This window comes from Oncorhynchus masou, chromosome 1 (genome assembly GCF_036934945.1).
Source record: "Oncorhynchus masou masou isolate Uvic2021 chromosome 1, UVic_Omas_1.1, whole genome shotgun sequence".
Taxonomy (NCBI): domain Eukaryota; kingdom Metazoa; phylum Chordata; class Actinopteri; order Salmoniformes; family Salmonidae; genus Oncorhynchus; species Oncorhynchus masou.
The window spans coordinates 71,392,830-71,409,674 of NC_088212.1; the positions used below are offsets into that span (position 1 = coordinate 71,392,830).

At 41.7% G+C, this 16,845-nt stretch overlaps 1 protein-coding gene across 4 annotated transcripts in view; it reads right to left on the minus strand.

Moving 5' to 3' along the window:
• Positions 1 to 1,056: 1,056 nt before the first annotated feature.
• Positions 1,057 to 16,845, minus strand: part of LOC135550050 (chromodomain Y-like protein 2) — a 44,678-nt gene continuing 28,889 nt past the window's right edge. For 3 of the 4 annotated variants that reach the window (XM_064980510.1, XM_064980525.1, XM_064980501.1), the window contains exons 4-7: positions 6,981 to 7,153; positions 4,986 to 5,196; positions 4,691 to 4,834; positions 1,057 to 4,389 (exon numbers count right to left, since the gene is read on the minus strand). In XM_064980510.1, coding sequence (XP_064836582.1) covers positions 4,231 to 4,389; positions 4,691 to 4,834; positions 4,986 to 5,196; positions 6,981 to 7,153 — 687 coding nt within the window. In that variant the 3' untranslated portion in view covers positions 1,057 to 4,230. The remainder of the gene's footprint in view (positions 4,390 to 4,690; positions 4,835 to 4,985; positions 5,197 to 6,980; positions 7,154 to 16,845) is intronic. The other variant, XM_064980518.1, reaches the window with a different exon arrangement.

Sequence of the window (16,845 nt, forward strand, 5' to 3'; positions counted from 1 at the left end):
CATGTTCTGTTAAAATCTCCACCCGGCACAGCCAGAAGAGGACTGGCCACCCCTCAGAGCCTGGTTCCTCTCTAGGATTCTTCCTAGGTTCTGGCCTTTCTAGGGAGATTTTCCTAGCCACCGTGCTTCTACACCTGCATTGCTTGCTGTTTGGGGTTTCAGGCTGGATTTCTGTACAGCACTTTGTGCAATCAGCTGATGTAAAAATGGCTTTATAAATACATTTGATCGATTGATTGATTCACTCAAGTCCTCATCGGATGATTGTTCATATCCAGCTTCCATTCATCCTGAACAATCCACTGTATTTGTTATCACAGTAAATAAGGCCTTTTTCAAAGCAGGCCGTTTTGACTCACCTGAGGCCTATTCTCAGCTGTGGTCGATTGTTATTGGTCTGGCACTTCAGTCAAACGAATAGTCTGGCTCCCACCCAGTGTGTGTGTGTGTGTGTGTGTCAGAACACAGAGGGGAAGCATCTGGACATCCATAAGGTCAGTGGATCTTCCAGAGAAACATAATACAATGACCATCTATACAGCAGTTAGGACTAGGAATAACATGCACTTTGTAAATGTTAAGTGATCATCATCTTAGTTATGCAGAATGAAACACAGAGACACAGCCATGGTTGGTATTGCCTAAATCCTGAATGCATTCCACTAGGTAATTGTGTGGAACATTGTAATATTTTATTTAGAGCAAGCATCCCCCCTCCTTTTCCTGTCTGGATGACTCACAGCAGTTTAGCATTAGGCCTCCAGTCATTTCTGGAAAGCAGAGTGACGGTGAAAAGAATGCTGAAGAGGGTTATAGTGAGAGTGCCATAGAGGAGCAACCCATTCATGTTTATTTTATGTGGTGTGTTTCAATGGAGAGGAGCCCAAGGACAGATGCATGCTCTTTTAGTTTGTATTTATCTGATCCAAATGATGTGTGCTTTTATCCAAACAAGGACATTGATACTATACAAATGCAGCGAACAAAAATACAGTTTGTAGGAGTGATGACTAAGTAGGAACAAAAGTTTTTAAAACACACAACAAAAACACCATGTTTAAATGAATGTCATAGTTTATTCAAAGCAGCTCGATCCCCAAACTCTCACAACGTATGGATACAGCATCCTACAGACAAAAGATACAACTTCTAAGGCACCCCGAGGTGTGATTTTAGACGAGAGAAAGGAGTAGAAACTCAACATGTAATAGGTTTGTAAATGCTTGGAAGATGCATAGAAACATCATATGGTGATGATAGGAGTTTACAAACTAAACCTAAACACATGGCTTACAGGGCCGGTCATCATTTTCAAGGATAAGTCCTCAACAAATGAATTATAACGGTTTTACTTCAAATGATTCATTCAAACACAATGTTACTCTATTTGGGTCCTGGGAGAGCAGCCTGGTCTCAGACTATATGTAACAAAGTAAATGTAAACTGAGAAACAAATTTGTATGATATGTTACGTTTGGTATTGTTAGATAAGACAGATGTTTACTTAAGGCAAAAATGAATTTGTGTGGGGTGGATGGGTTGGTGTATAACATGAACGTCCAGCAACCTAAAGGTTGTGAGTTCAAATCTCATCACGACCAAGTTTAGCATTTTAGCTAATTAGTAACTTTTCCGCTACTTTTTAGCTAGTTTGCAACTACTTGGCATGTTAGCTAACCCTTCCAAAACTTTAATACTAACCCCTAACCTCAGCTAATGTTAGCCAGCTAGCTAATGTTAACCACCTAGCTAGAATTCAGAACATATACGTTTAGCAAATCGCAATATATTGTACATTTTGCAAATTCGTAACATATCATACGAACGGTTGATGGACATCCACAAATGAATACATACCATACAGAAGTAACATAGCATACTAAATGGAGTGTATGGGTTTACATACATAATAAGACAAAATACTCTTGAGACCAGGTTGGGGAGAGGTACAGGCAAAACTCAAATCTTGAATATATTAATATACATTTAATCTTACACTATACTTTAGCAATATACTGATCAACACGCAAATAATACATCAATTAGGGAAATTCAGGGAAAGTGTTATTCAAATATAATTGGGAATGGTTGATTAGAAATTGATAGAGCTTTGATTTGTCTGAGCTGTTAATAGCAATATTACTTTAAATGTTTCAAAGTTTGGCATAAAGTGGTTATCAACAGCCTTTAAAATAATTATGCTACATGTAACCATGTTTTTGGTGTGTGTTTGTTGTGTCACCACTATCACACAGGGCAGATCTAGGGAAAAAAGCAATTTACTGAGAATATCTGGAACAGAAGATAAGAGCGAAAGAGATGCCTCTGGGGAAAGGGAAACATTATGGCACTGTAGCCCCAAGGGGAACTTGAGCATTAACTTTAAATAAATACAAATAATAATTGTGCAAGATTTCTAACATTGCTTACTATGGCAATACAAAACATACCCTGAAATGTAACATATTTTGACAGGCAACACACATATCTACAATATTGTACATGCATATAGTTACACCATATAACACCTACATGGTTCATATATGTATACAACTGCAAAAACCCACCACTTCCTGAATGATACAAAACAATTTCCACAAAACTACATTTCATTATTGGGTAAACCAAAAATAGATATCCATACATACAATATATGTAGATATACATTTCCCATTTCCTGAAGCCATCATCACATGCAGGTATTATCTGCTTCAGCTGCACTACTACTGCATCTTCACAACACAGACAGCCAACAGACGAAAAGTGCAGTGATTAATTTGGGACAAAACATCTTTGTGGTTACAAAAATACACAATGTCTCACTAATAACCGATTGCAAGGTAATATCAAAATAATTATCTGTCCAAATATCATAGCTACACTCTTCACAATGTAATATACATGCCTATATAATCAACGGGGTATCAAACCCTGGTCGTCTTCACGATTCAAGACTGCAGTAGCCCACTGAGCTAAAGGCCGGGCATTAGCTCTGGGAGCCAAAAGAAGTCTTCAGGTCTCAGGCAAGGTTAGTCAACACAGAAGAGTAGATAAGCAAACCCCTCCCGCTACACCTTTGCACTGTAATACATGTCATTATGTACCTTGATGATAATGATGACGCTGCACTTGTTGCTGCTGATATAATAACGATGACACATGTCTCACCCTCATTCTCTCTTTCCTCTCTTTCCCAGGGAGAGGTCTCCTTTTGATCTATCGACAGTCTCCACATTCTAATGAAAAGATGCAATCAGACAGCTCTGGTTCTCTATGGGAGTGCTGGTCGTGGTCAAAGAGGGCCCTTCTATATATTCACATTCAATCAGAGGTCAAACACACCCTTACTGACAAACCAAATACAAGCAATTGAATAAACACTTCCAAAAGAGCATCGCAAAATCGTCTATATAAATCCAGAAAGAGTTCACTGTCAACACTGCCCATTCACATTGACTTCCCAATTATGGGTGTGTATCATTGGGCATGACCTACCTCTAAAATCTTCCCCTGTGGCCCTCCTATTACACCACATCTAATTCAATTGACAGGTTTCACTTCAATTATTATTTACTTCTTTGGCCAGGGTTACTGCATTGTAAGGTGAGAAAATCTATGTTTCACTCTGACCTCAAGCATAGCATTGATTTTCACTACACCTCATAGCCCAGGAGGACACGTCCTCTCAAAACAGAAAGACTAAAGCAATATACAAAAAAAACAGCAGCAGACTAATAGAAAATATATACACATGGTATGCTTTTTTTGTATTTAGGATCAAACCTAAATACATTTTCAAATAAATAATTAAACAATGACAGCCATCAGATGAGCTCTTTTGCCTCCACGCACTCCCACAACATTCTGCTGCTGTGTATCCGTTTCCTGAAGAGCCTTGTTCACGATCACTGGACTCCCAGTAGGCCATTATGAACGCAGAATGAATCCTCTCCAGAAGTTGATGCTTTGCGGATCCCCTCTTACAGGCAGGGAAGTTGAGGGATGACCAAAGTAAAACAAACATTGATGGTGGTGCTCTGCAGGCCCAGATGTTGACGTGCGGAGCTAAGGCCTCGGAGACTGGCAAACTACTCTCTGCTGGTTGTTAAAGAAGACTGTTGGTAATTGAAGATCAAAGCCCTATATCTTCAGGGATGTTGCTCAGTAGGTAACATCAAGACCAGATCTCGTGGCCCATAGATATTTCTGCAGCTGTGTGGAGGTGAGAGGTCAGTTATCATACACCTTGTTCTGCAGGTAGCTGAAGAGCGCCTCCAGTCCCTTGGTGGAGCACCACAGCTGTTTGAGCATCTGACACTCTTTCTCATTCACCTCCTCCAGAACCGACTTCAGGATGCTCCGCACCAGGCATTTAGACTCTTCCAGAACCTTCCACACACAGTGTCAAACAGAGAGTAAGAGGCAGCCTGCTTCATAGATTGAGGCCCTTCATTTCTACACATTTGATCTGGCAGCATTGTACTGTATTAGTTACAGAACCCATGCACAAATATATATATATATATATATTTCCCTTTTCACTTATTTGTGGTTTCTGTTTGTGGTTAGATAATATTATCTAAGAGTTATATTCAATTTATAGACCAATGCTCCTGGCAGGCTCCTAGCTCATGGCCTGGGATATAGCATTTCAGCTCAACATGACTATCTCTATGTCAGAAAGGCCTACCATAGCACTGCAGGTGGACATCTCCTTCACGCGCAGCATCACTTCCTGGTTGAACGTGGTTGGCCAGAATACCTGTGACACCAGGCCCCGGCTGCAGGCTTCCTGTGCCGTGAGCTTCCTCCCGCAGAACAGCATCTCATTGGTCTGTCAGGGTGAGAGGCGGGGACAGGGAGATAATTTTTTTAAATGTACAACAAGGTAATATAGATGTAAAACCTTGAATAGTTAGTTGAATTGTGTTTTACTGCAGGGTTTGAAGAAAAATCTGCAGAGGTGACCAGGCAACCAGACTCACCAGAGCCACTCCCAGGATCTGGGGGAAGGTGTAGGAGGAGCAGCCAGAGGGGGTGAGGCGGAGGGCGGCACAGGGCGTTTGGAACCAGGCCCGTTCGCTGGCCCACACCACGTCACATAGAGGCAGGATAGCGGCCCCCAGGCCCAGGGCAGGCCCGTTGATGGCCACCACGATGGGCTTCTTAAAGTGGATAAACGCCAGCACAAAGTCTCTGGGAGAGGAGACACAAAACAGTGATTATAAACTATACAGTACAATATGACTGTGTCTTTGTGCTTAATCGTGCTTATCCTGCTTTAGGCGAATCAGGGCAAGCAGACTTAGTTTAACCTCACAAGGGTACATGGGACGCTAACATCCCACCTGACCAACATCCAGTGAAAGTGCAGGGCGCCAAATTCAAATAACAGGAATCTCAATTAAAATTCCTCAAACATACATGTGTTATACACCATTTTAAAGATAAACTTGTTGTTAATCCCACCACAGTGTACGATTTCAAAAAGGCTTTACGACAAAAGCATACCATTTGATTATGTTAGGTCAGTACCTAGTCACAATAAAACACAGCCATTTTTCCAACCAAAGAGAGACACAAAAAGCAGAAAGAGATAAAATGTATCACTAACATTTAATGATCTTCATCAGATGGCACTCATAGGATTTCATGTTACACAATACATGTATGCTTTGTTCGATAAAGTTCATATTTATATCCAAAAATCTCATTTTACATTGGCGTGTTATGTTTTGCCTCCAAAACATCGAGGTGAAAGTGCAGAGAGCCACGTCAATTTACAGAAATACTCATCATAAATGTTGATGAAAATACAACTGTTATGCATGGAATTAAATATATACTTCTCCTTAATGAAACCGCTGTGTCAGATTTCAAAAAAGCTTTACGGGAAAAAACACACCATGGAATAATCTGAGTACAGCGCTCAGAGACCAAAACAAACAATACAGATACCCGCCATGTTATGGAGTCAACAAAAGTCAAAAATAGCATTATAAATATTCACTTACCTTTGATGATCTTCAGCGGAATGCACCCCCAGGAATCCCAGTTCCACAATAAATGTTTGTTTTGTTTGATAAAGTCCATCATATGTCCAAATACCTCCTTTTTGTTCGCGCATTTAGTACAGTAATCCAAATGCGCAGGCACTAGGTCCAGACAAAGTCAAAAAGGTTATATTACAGTTCGTAGAAACATGTCAAACGATGTATATAATCAATCTTTAGGATGTTTTTATCATAAATCTTCAATAATGTTTCAACCAGAGAATTCCTTTGTCTTTAGAAATTAAAGGAAATGGAGCTAACTCTCACGGCCGCACGCCTGACTGAGCCAATGGCCTTCTGGCAGACCCATGACTCAATAAGCTCTCATTCTCTCCCACTTCACAGTAGAAGCCTGAAATAAGGTTCTAAAGACTGTTGACATCTAGTGGAAGCCGTAGTAAGTTCAATATGACCCCACAGACACTGTATATTGGATAGGCTAAGACTTGAAAACATACAAACCTCAGATTTCCCACTTCCTGGTTGGATTTTTTCTATCCAAATCTACTAACAATATGCATATCCTAGCATCTGGGCCTGAGTAGCAGGCAGTTTACCCTGAGCAAGCTTTTCATCCGGACGTGAAAATACTGCCCCCTACCCCGAAGAAGTTAAAGTATGAAAAATAATTGGTCTTGGTAAGACATCTCATTAAGATCAAATATCTTTAAATAAGATTACCCACTTATCTTACCCACTTGTATCAAGCCTTTTTTAGGTTAAAATAAGCAAAATTATCTTCCAGTGCGCTAAGATAATTGACCTTGGTAAGACGTCAAGTAAATGCACTAACGGTAAGAGATGTCTAGGTAAGTGTGCATGTGTGCTGTGTTCTCTGTTCCTGCTGTAGCCTTCTTTAGGTGGATAATTGCAATCGTGTGTTACTTCCGTGTGTGTGTGTGGCTATAGCTTATGTTCCTCTCTTACCGTACAGCGTCAGCAATGCGGCTGCTCTCTTTCCGTCGGTCTGTGGAGAGGCGTCCTATCAGGTAAGACGGGTCCAGGCCACTGCAGAAGATACTCCCCACAGCACTGAGCAGCAACAGCTTACTGTCATCAGCTGCTGCGTTCCCCAGAGCCCGACACACCTCCTTCATTATCTACACAGAGAGAGAGGGAATAGAGAAAGTGAGAAACGGAGTTAGGGTGGGGAGAGAGAGAGAGAGGAGAGAGATAGATAGATATATAGATAGAGGGAGGGGGGAGGAAGAGAGAGGGAAGATTGAACTATCAGATCAGAGCCCTGCTGTACATTACCCCCATGATCTACAGACAAGATAAGAGTGTACACACTACAGGCAATGCAAGCGTAGCTGTGGGATACCTTTATCAAAAGCTAGAGACAGGTAAAACAGGTTATACAGTTGATGTCGGAAGTTTACATACTTTGAGCCATTAAAATTTGTTTTTCAACCACTCGTCAACAAACTACAGTTTTGGCAAGTTGGTTAGGACATCTACTTTGTGCATGACACAAGTCATTTTTACAACGGTTGTTTAAAGACAGATTATTTCAACGAATCACAATTCCAGTGGGCCAGAAGTTTACATTCAGCTTGGAAAATTCCAGAAAATGATGTAATGGCTTTAGAAGCTTCTGATAGGCTAATTGACATAATTCTAGTCAATTGGAGGTGTACCTGAGGATGTATTTCAAGGCCTACCTTCAAACTCAGTGCCTCTTTGCTTGACATCATGGGAAAATCAAAAGTAGTCAGCAAAGACCTCAGAATTGTTTTTTGTAGACGTCCACAAGTCTGGTTCCTCCTTGGGAGCAATTTCCAAATGCCTGAAGGTACCACATCCATCTGTACAACCAATAGTATGCAAGTATAAACACCATGGGACTACGCAGCCGTCATACCGATCAGGAAGGAGACACGTTCTGTCTCCTAGAGATGAACGTACTTTGGTGTGAAATGTGCAAATCAATCCCAGAACAACAGCAAAGGACCGTGTGAAGATGCTGGAGGAAACCGGTACAAAAGTATCTATACCCACAGTAAAACGAGTCCTATATCGACATAACTTGAAAGGCTGCTCAGCAAGGAAGAAGCCACTGCTCCAAAACTGCCATAAAAAAGCCAGACCACGGTTTGCAACTGCACATGGGGACAAAGATCGTACTTTTTGGAGAAATGTCCTCTGGACTGATGAAACAAAAATAGAATTGTTGGGCCATAATGACCATCATTATGTTTGGAGTGAAAAGGGGAATGCTTGCAAGTCGAAGAACACCATCGCAACCGTGAAGCACAGGGGTGGCAATATCGTGTTGTTGGGGTGCTTTGCAGCAAGTGGGACTGGTGCACTTCACAAAATAGATGGCATCATGAGGAAGAATTGTTTTTGTGGATATATTGAAGCAACATCTCAAGACATCAGTCAGGAAGTTAAAGCTTGATTGCAAATGGGTCTTCCAAATGGACAATGACCCCAAGCATACTTCCAAAGTTGTGGCAAAATGGTCAAGGTATGACAAAGCCCTGACCGCAATCATATAGAATATTTGTGGGCAAAACTGAAAAAGCGTGTACGAGCAAGGAGGCCGACAAACCTAATTCAGCTACACAAGCTCTGTCAGGAGGAATAGGCCAAAATTCACCCAACTTATTGTGGGAAGCTTGTGGAAGGCTACCCGAAACATTTGACCAAGTTTAAATTGTTTAAGGCAATGCTACCAAATACTATTTGTTTATGTAAACTTCTGACCCACTGGGAATTTGATAAAAGAAATAAAAGCTGAAATAAATCAATCATTCTCTCTTATTATTCTGACATTTCACATTCTTAAAATAAAGTGGTGATCCTAACTGACCTAAGACAGGGAATGTTTACTAGGATTAAATGTGAGGAATTGTGAAATACTGAGTTGAAATGTATTTGGCAAAGGTGTTTGTCAACTTCCAACTTAACTGTATCTAACTGAGCAATCAGATCAATATTTAATGAACAAAAATAAAAACGCAACATGCAACAATTTCAAAGATTTTACTGAGTAACAGTTCATATATGGAAAATCAGTCAATTGAAATAAATTCATTAGGCCCTAATCTATGGATTTCACATGACTGGGAATACAGTTATGCATCGGTTGGTCACAGACACTTTAAAACCTCTCTAGGGTATGTGGGACGCTCCCACCTGGCCAACATCCGGTAAAATTGCAGAGCGTCAAATTCAAAATACAGGAATACAAATAATAAGCATTCATAAAATATACAAGTGTTATACATCGGCTTAAAACCTCTCTAGGATGTGAGACGGTAGCGTCCCACCTCGCCAACAGCCAATGAAATTGCAGGGCGCCAAAACAAAACAAAAATCTCATATTCCTCAAGCATACAAGTATTTTACACCATTTTAAAAAGATACAATTCTCTTTAATCCCGCCAGTGTCTGATTTCAAAAATGCTTTAGAACGAAAGCACCACTAATGATTATGTTCGGTCACCACCAACTCACAGAAAAATGCAGCCATTTTTCCAGCCAAAGAGAGGAGTCCCAAAAAGCAAAGAGATACAATTAAATCACTAACCTTTGATGATCTTCATCAGATGACACTCATAGGACTTCATGTTACACAATACATGCATGTTTTGTTCGTTAAAGTGCATATTTACATCAAAAGATATCTGGCTCAATCAGCTCTCATTCGCCCCCACTTCACAGTAGAAGCCTGAAACAATGTTCTAAAGACTGTTGACATCTAGTGGAAGCCTTGGGAAGTGCAATATGACCCCATTTACACTCTATATTGGAATGTCAAAGAGATGAACTACAAACCTGGACAAACCTGTATTTTCCCCTGGTTTTCACCTGCCATATGAGTTATGTTATACTCACAGACATCATTCAAACAGTTTTAGAAACTTCAGAGTATTTTCTATCAAATACTACTAATAATATGCATATATTAGCATCTGGGACAGAGTAGCAGGCAGCTTACTCTGGGCACCTTATTCACATTTTTAACAGTTTTGGAAACTTTAGAGTGTTTTCTATCCAAATCTACCAATTATATGCATATCCTAGCTTCTGGGCCTGAGTAAGAGGCAGTTTCCTTTGGGCACGCTTTTCATCCGGAGGTGAAAATACTGCCCCCTACCCAAGAGAGGTTATAAGAAAAGTAGGGGCATTGATCAGAAAACCAGTCAGTATCTGGTGTGACCAGCATTTGCATCATGTTACAGAGTTGATCAGGCTGATTGTGGCTTGTGGAAAGTTGTCCCACTCCTCTTCAATTGCTGTGCGAAGTTGCGGGAACTGGAACATGCTGTCGAACACATCAATCCAGAGCCTCCCAGGAATTGTGTACAGATCTTTGCGACATGGGGCTTTGCATAATCATGCTGAAACATGAGGTGATGGTGGCGGATGACTGGCATGACAAATGGGCCTCAGGTTCTTGCCACGCTAACTCAGTGCATTCAAATTGCCATTGATAAAATGCAATGGTGTTTGTTTGGCCGTAGCTTATGCCTGCTTATACCATAACCCCACCGTCACAATTAAACACTCTGTTCACAATGTCACATCAGCAAACTACTCGCCCACAAGACGCCGTGGCCTGCAGTTGTGAGGCCGGTTTATCTAAAATTATGTTGGAGGTGGCTTATGGTACATAATTGAACATTACATTCTCTGGCAACAGCTTTGGTGGACATTCCTGCAGTCAGCATGCCAATTGCACGCTCCCTCAAAACATGACATCTGTGGCATGTGTGACAAAACTGCACATTTTAGAGTGGCCTTTTATTGTCCCCAGCACAAGCTGCACCTTATTCCATTTAACCAGATTCTTGATATGCAACACCTATCAAGTGGATTGATTATCTTGGCAAAGGAGAAATACTCACTAACAGGAATGTAAACAAATGTGTGCACAACATTTGAGAGAAATAAGCATTTTGTGCGTATGGAACATATCAGGGATCTTTTAATCAGATCATGAAACATGGCACCAACACTTTACACCGTGCGTTATATTTTTGTTCTTCACACCTGCTCAATGAAACTGAGGCTACAGACAGAGCCATCAGTGCACATGGCTCCTAGATCCCAGCATAAATATTCCCCTTAATGACAGAGAAGGAAGAATCCTAATTTGACATAGCAGCAGCAATCAAACCTCCTCCTATACAGTGCCTTCGGAAAGTATTCAGACCCCTTCACTATTTCCACATTTTGTTAAGTCACAGCCTTATTCTAAAATTGATACAATATTCTACACAGAAAACTCCATAATGACAAAGACAGGTTTCATATTTTTTCTGCAACAAAATAAAAAAAAATACCTTATTTACATAAGTATTCAGAACCTTTGCTATGAGACTCGAAATTTAGCTCAGATGCATCCTGTTTCCATTCATCAACATTGAGATGTTTCTACAACTTGGAGTCCAACTGGGGTAAATTCAATTGATTGGACATGATTTGGAAAGGCACACACTTGTCTATATAAGATCCCACAGTTGACAGAGCATGTCAGAGCAAAAACCAAGCCATGAGGTCGAAGGAATTGTCGGTAGAGCTCCGAGACAGGATTGTGTCGAAGCACAGGTCTGGGAAAGGGTACCGAATGTCTGCAGCATTGAAGGTCCCTAAGAACACAGTGGCTTACATCATTCTTAACTGGAAGAAGTTTGGAACCACCAAGACTCTTCCTAGAGCTGGCTGCCTGGCCCAACTGAGCAATCGGGGGAGAAGGGCCTTGGTCAGGGAGGTGACCAAGAACCCGATGGTCACTGACAGAGCTCCAGAGTTCCTCTGTGGAGACTGGAGAACCTTCCAGAAAGACAACCATCTCTGCAGCACTCCACCAACCATGCCTTTATGGAGAGTGGCCAGACGAAAGCCACACCTCAGTAAAAGGCACATGACAGCTCGCTTGGAGTTTGCTAAAAAGGCACTTAAAGGATTCTCAGACCATGAGAAACAAGATTCTCTGGTCTGATGAAACCCAAGAGTGAACTCTTTGGCCTGAATGCCAAGGGTAATTTCTGGAGAAAACCTGGCACCAGCTTTAAGGTGAAGTGTGGTGGCAGCATCATGCTGTGGGGATGGACTGGGAGACCAGTCAGGATCGAGGGAAAGCTGAACAGAGAGATCCTTGATGAAAACCTGCTCCAGTGCGCTCAGGACCTCAGACTGGGGCGAAGGTTCACCTTCCAACAGGACAATGACCCAAAGCACACAGCCATGACCATGCATGAGTGGCTTCTGGACAAGTCTCCAAATGTCCGTGAGTGGCCCAGCTAGAGTCCGGACTTGAACCCGATCGAACATCTCTGGAGAGACCGGAAAATAGCTGTGCAGCAAGGCATTTAACCTGCCAGAGCTAGAGAGGATCTGCAGAGAACAATGTGAGAAACTCCCCAAATACAGGTGTGCCAATCTTGTAGTGTCATACCCAAAAAGTAATCGCTGCCAAAGGTGCTTCAACAAAGTACTGAGTAAAGGGTCTGAATACTTATGTAAAGGTCATATTTCAATTTATTTATACATTTTGCAGAAATGTCTAAAAAAACAGTTTTTGCTTTGTCATTATGGGTTATTGTGTGTAGATTGACGGGGGGAAAGTCAAGCGGTCTGAATACTTTGTGAATCCTGATGATTCAACCCTATACGCAAATCACTGTAACCCTAAATAAAGAGTTGCAGTCAGTTTTCGAATGGGTGGCCAGTAATAAACTATTCCTGAACATCTCTAAAACTAAGAGCATTGTATTTGGTACAAATCATTCCCTAAGTTCTAGACCTCAGCTGAATCTGATAAAGAATAAACGGGGCTGTTGAGCAAGACTAAATTACTTGGTTTTTACCTTGGATTGTACACTGTCATGGTCAAAACATTTTGGTTCAATGGTTGTAAAGATGGGGAGAGGCCTGTCAGTGATAATGCAATGCTCTGCTTTTTTTTGACACCCCACTCCACAAAGCTCGCCCTGCCGGCTCTAGTTTTATCTTATCTTCATTATTGCTCAACCATATGGTCAGGTGCTGCAAAGAATGACCTAGAAAAACTGCAGCTGCCAGAACAGAGCGGCACATCTTGTTATTGACTGTAATCAGAGGGCTAATATCAATACTATGCCTGCCAGTCTCTCTTGGCTAAAAGTAGAGGAGAGACTGACTGCAACAATTCTTTTTATAAGAAACACAATTTAAATATTCCTAATTGTTTGCATAGTCAACCTACACACTGCTCTGACACACACTTACCCCACCAGACATGCCACTCGGGGTCTTTTCACAGTCCCCAAATCCAGAACAAATGCAAGAAAACATACAGTATTAAATAGAATCATGATTGCATGGAACTCCCATCTCAGATTGCTCAAGTGAACAGCAAACCCGGTTTAAAAAAAACAGATAAAGCAACATTTCCCGGCACAACGCCTCTCACCTATTTGACCTAGATATTGTGTGTGTATGTACTGATATGTAGGCTGTGTGTGATGTTTTAAATGTATGTAGTTCTGTCCTTGAGCTGTTCTGTCTATTAATGCCTTTATTATGACGCGTTTTGTTTGTACCCCTGCTGCTTTCGCAACAGCGAATGGGGATCCTAATACAATACCAATTCAAATACCAAAGAAGTGGTTAGCTTGTATGAAGACTTGAGGAAGGGCTGAAAGGGAGTTGTCACAAACAGAAATCATGAAAAACACTGCTTCCTTAGATGTCAAAGGGGTTTCCTTTGTAGCAGCTATAGTGAGTTCCCATTTCCAGTATTATTTCTTTCATAACTCCGATATCCCTCTGAGGGAGTTAAGTTGTACTAGCAGGAGGGTTACCTGCCTTTAGCGTGCTAACGGCGTGTCCCCTGGTGGATAGCTCTCTGTGGAGGGGTGCTTAGCCCGCTGACCTCAATCCACATAGATGCTGCATGGAGAGGAAAGACACACGACCCAGAAGCCAAGTCTAGGGCAGCACGCACACACACACACACACAGAGTGCAAAGACACACACAGTGCGTGTGGCCCGAACACAAAGACAAGCCCAGTGCGAACACACATGCACACCCACATACATGCACAACCACACGCAAAGGGCGCACAAGCACACGCTGACAAATTAACACACACGCATTTTGCTTTTACTATATATATATATATATATATGCATGGTTCACCTTTACACTATTCATTCTACATCACACACACAGCTTTTGGCTGTCTGTCCCTGATGTGGTGTAGTTTTCCTTCTCAGGGAGCTGACATGTAACATGGTTCTAGTCCAATTTGTTGTGGATGCCCCCTGCTGCTTCCTGGAAATGGCTCCCAGGCAGGGCCTGTGTACAGGGCTGTCTTCTGACTGACACTGTTTGGCTGCAGTGTCTTCACCACCGCTACAGACAGCCTACCATGCCAGACCCACCCCCTTCCAGTTGTGTCAGTATCACTCTCCTGCCCTGTCTGTCTGTCCCAGGTTTAATTGAGCCGGATAAATTAATCTGACATTGACACAAACACATGAGCAGGCATGCACACACACACACACACACACACCACATCCGGCTGAAGTTCAGGAGGGATTATGCAGTGTGTAGGAGATGTTGAATTGAGTTGACTGGGAGACTAGGGAGACTATTTGGGTCAGGGGGTAATCAGTAGGATTGGACTATACAAGTATCGCAATACTTGTTAGTGTTGTGGCAAGGAAACAAAACACGAAGGGGACTTAACTTCTTTAGGAAAACAGTCCTAATATTGGAAACAAACATTATTGTGTTGTCATCCAGAGCCACATGTATTTATTTTCCAAACTAAAGCACACTATTTAACATACAGCAGGTTTGCTTCGTGCTTTAATTTTTGCCATGGGAAAAATATTGATACCCCGGTATTGTCCCTGCCCTAGTAATCAGACTACATGGGTTAAGGTCAGCGAGTGGGGTGATGGCAGGGTTATGGAGGCTCCAGACGACCTCGGGTTCATGGAATAATGGTCTCACCCAGTGGGGGTTCCACATAAATACTGCATAGACCGAGACTCAAATAAAGGCAATACAGAATGACTGATTGTCGTAGAGCAGCTGTCATCAATACATGCATGACATAATGCACATTCAGACCCCTCGTCTTTACACATTTTGTTACGTTACAGCCTTATTCTAAAAGACACTTTTTCTGTTCCTAATCAATCTAAACACAATACCCCATAATGATTTTTTTTAAATAAGGTTTTTAGACATTTTTACAAATTAATTACAAATAAACTGAAATATCACATTTACATAAATATTCAGACCCTTTACTCAGTACATTGTTGAAGCTCCTTTGGCAGTGTTTATACAGCCTTGAGTCTTCTTTGGTATGACACTACAACCTTGGCATACCTACACTACTGTTTCAAAGTTTGGGGTCACTTAGAAATGTCCTTGTTTATTATAGAAAATCAAATTTTTTGACCATTTAAATATCAAATTGATAAGAAATACACTGTAGACATTGTTAATGTTGTAAATTACTATTGTAGATGGAAACGGCTGATTTTTGATGTAATATATACATAGGCCCATTATCAGCAACCATCACTCCTGTGTTCCAGTGGCATGTTGTGTTAGCTAACCCACGTTTATAATTTTAAAAGGCTAATTGATCATTGGAAAACATTTTTGCAATTATGTTAGCACAGCTGAAAACTGTTGTCCTGATTTTAAAGAAGCAAAAAAACTGGCCTTCTTTAGACTAGTTAAGTATCTGGCACATCAGCATTTGTGGGTTTGATTACAGGCTCAAAATGGCTAGAAACAAATAACGTTCTTCTGAAACTCATCAGTCTATTCTCGTTCTAAGAAATTAAGGCTATTCCATGTGAGAAATTGCCAAGAAACCGAAGATACCGTACAACACGGTGTACTACTCCCTTCACAAAACAGCGCAAACTGTCTCTAACCAGAATATACACTCTATTTCTGATCAATTTAATGTTATTTCAATGGACAAAAAAATGTGCTACTCTTTCAAAAATAAAGACATTTATAAGTGACCCCAAACTTTGAATGGTAGTGTATATTTGGGGAGTTTCTCCCATTCTAGTCTGCAGCTCCTTTCAAGCTCTCTCATGTAGGATGCATAGCATCGCTGCACAGCTATTTTCAGGTCTCTCCAGAGATGTTCGATCGGGTTCAAGCCTGGGCTTTGGCTGGGCCACTCAAGGACATTCAGAGACTTTCCCCAAAGCAACTCCTAATCTAATCGACCTGGCCCGGGTATCCTGGAAGGACATTGACCTCATCCCGTCAGTTTAGGATGCCTGGTCATTCTTTAAAAGTAACTTCCTCACTATTTTAGATAAGCATGCTCCATTCAAAAAATGCAGAACTAAGAACAGATACCGCCCTTGGTTCACTCCAGACCTGACTGCCCTCGACCAGCACAAAAACATCCTGTGGCGGACTGCAATAGCATCGAATAGTCCCCGCGATATGCAACTGTTCAGGGAAGTCAGGAACCAATACACGCAGTCAGTCAGGAAAGCTAAGGCCAGCTTCTTCAGGCAGAAGTTTGCATCCTGTAGCTCCAACTCCAAAAAGTTATGGGACACTGTGAAGTCCATGGAGAACAAGAGCACCTCCTACCAGCTGCCCAACTGCAATGAGGCTAGGTAACACGGTCACCACCGATAAATCCATGATTATCGAAAACTTCAACAAGCATTTCTCAACGGCTGGCCATGCCTTCCGCCAGGCTACTCCAACCTCGGCCAACAGCCCCCCCCCCGCAGCTCCTCGCCCAAGCCTCTCCAGGTTCTCCTTTACCCAAATCCAGATAGCAGATGTTC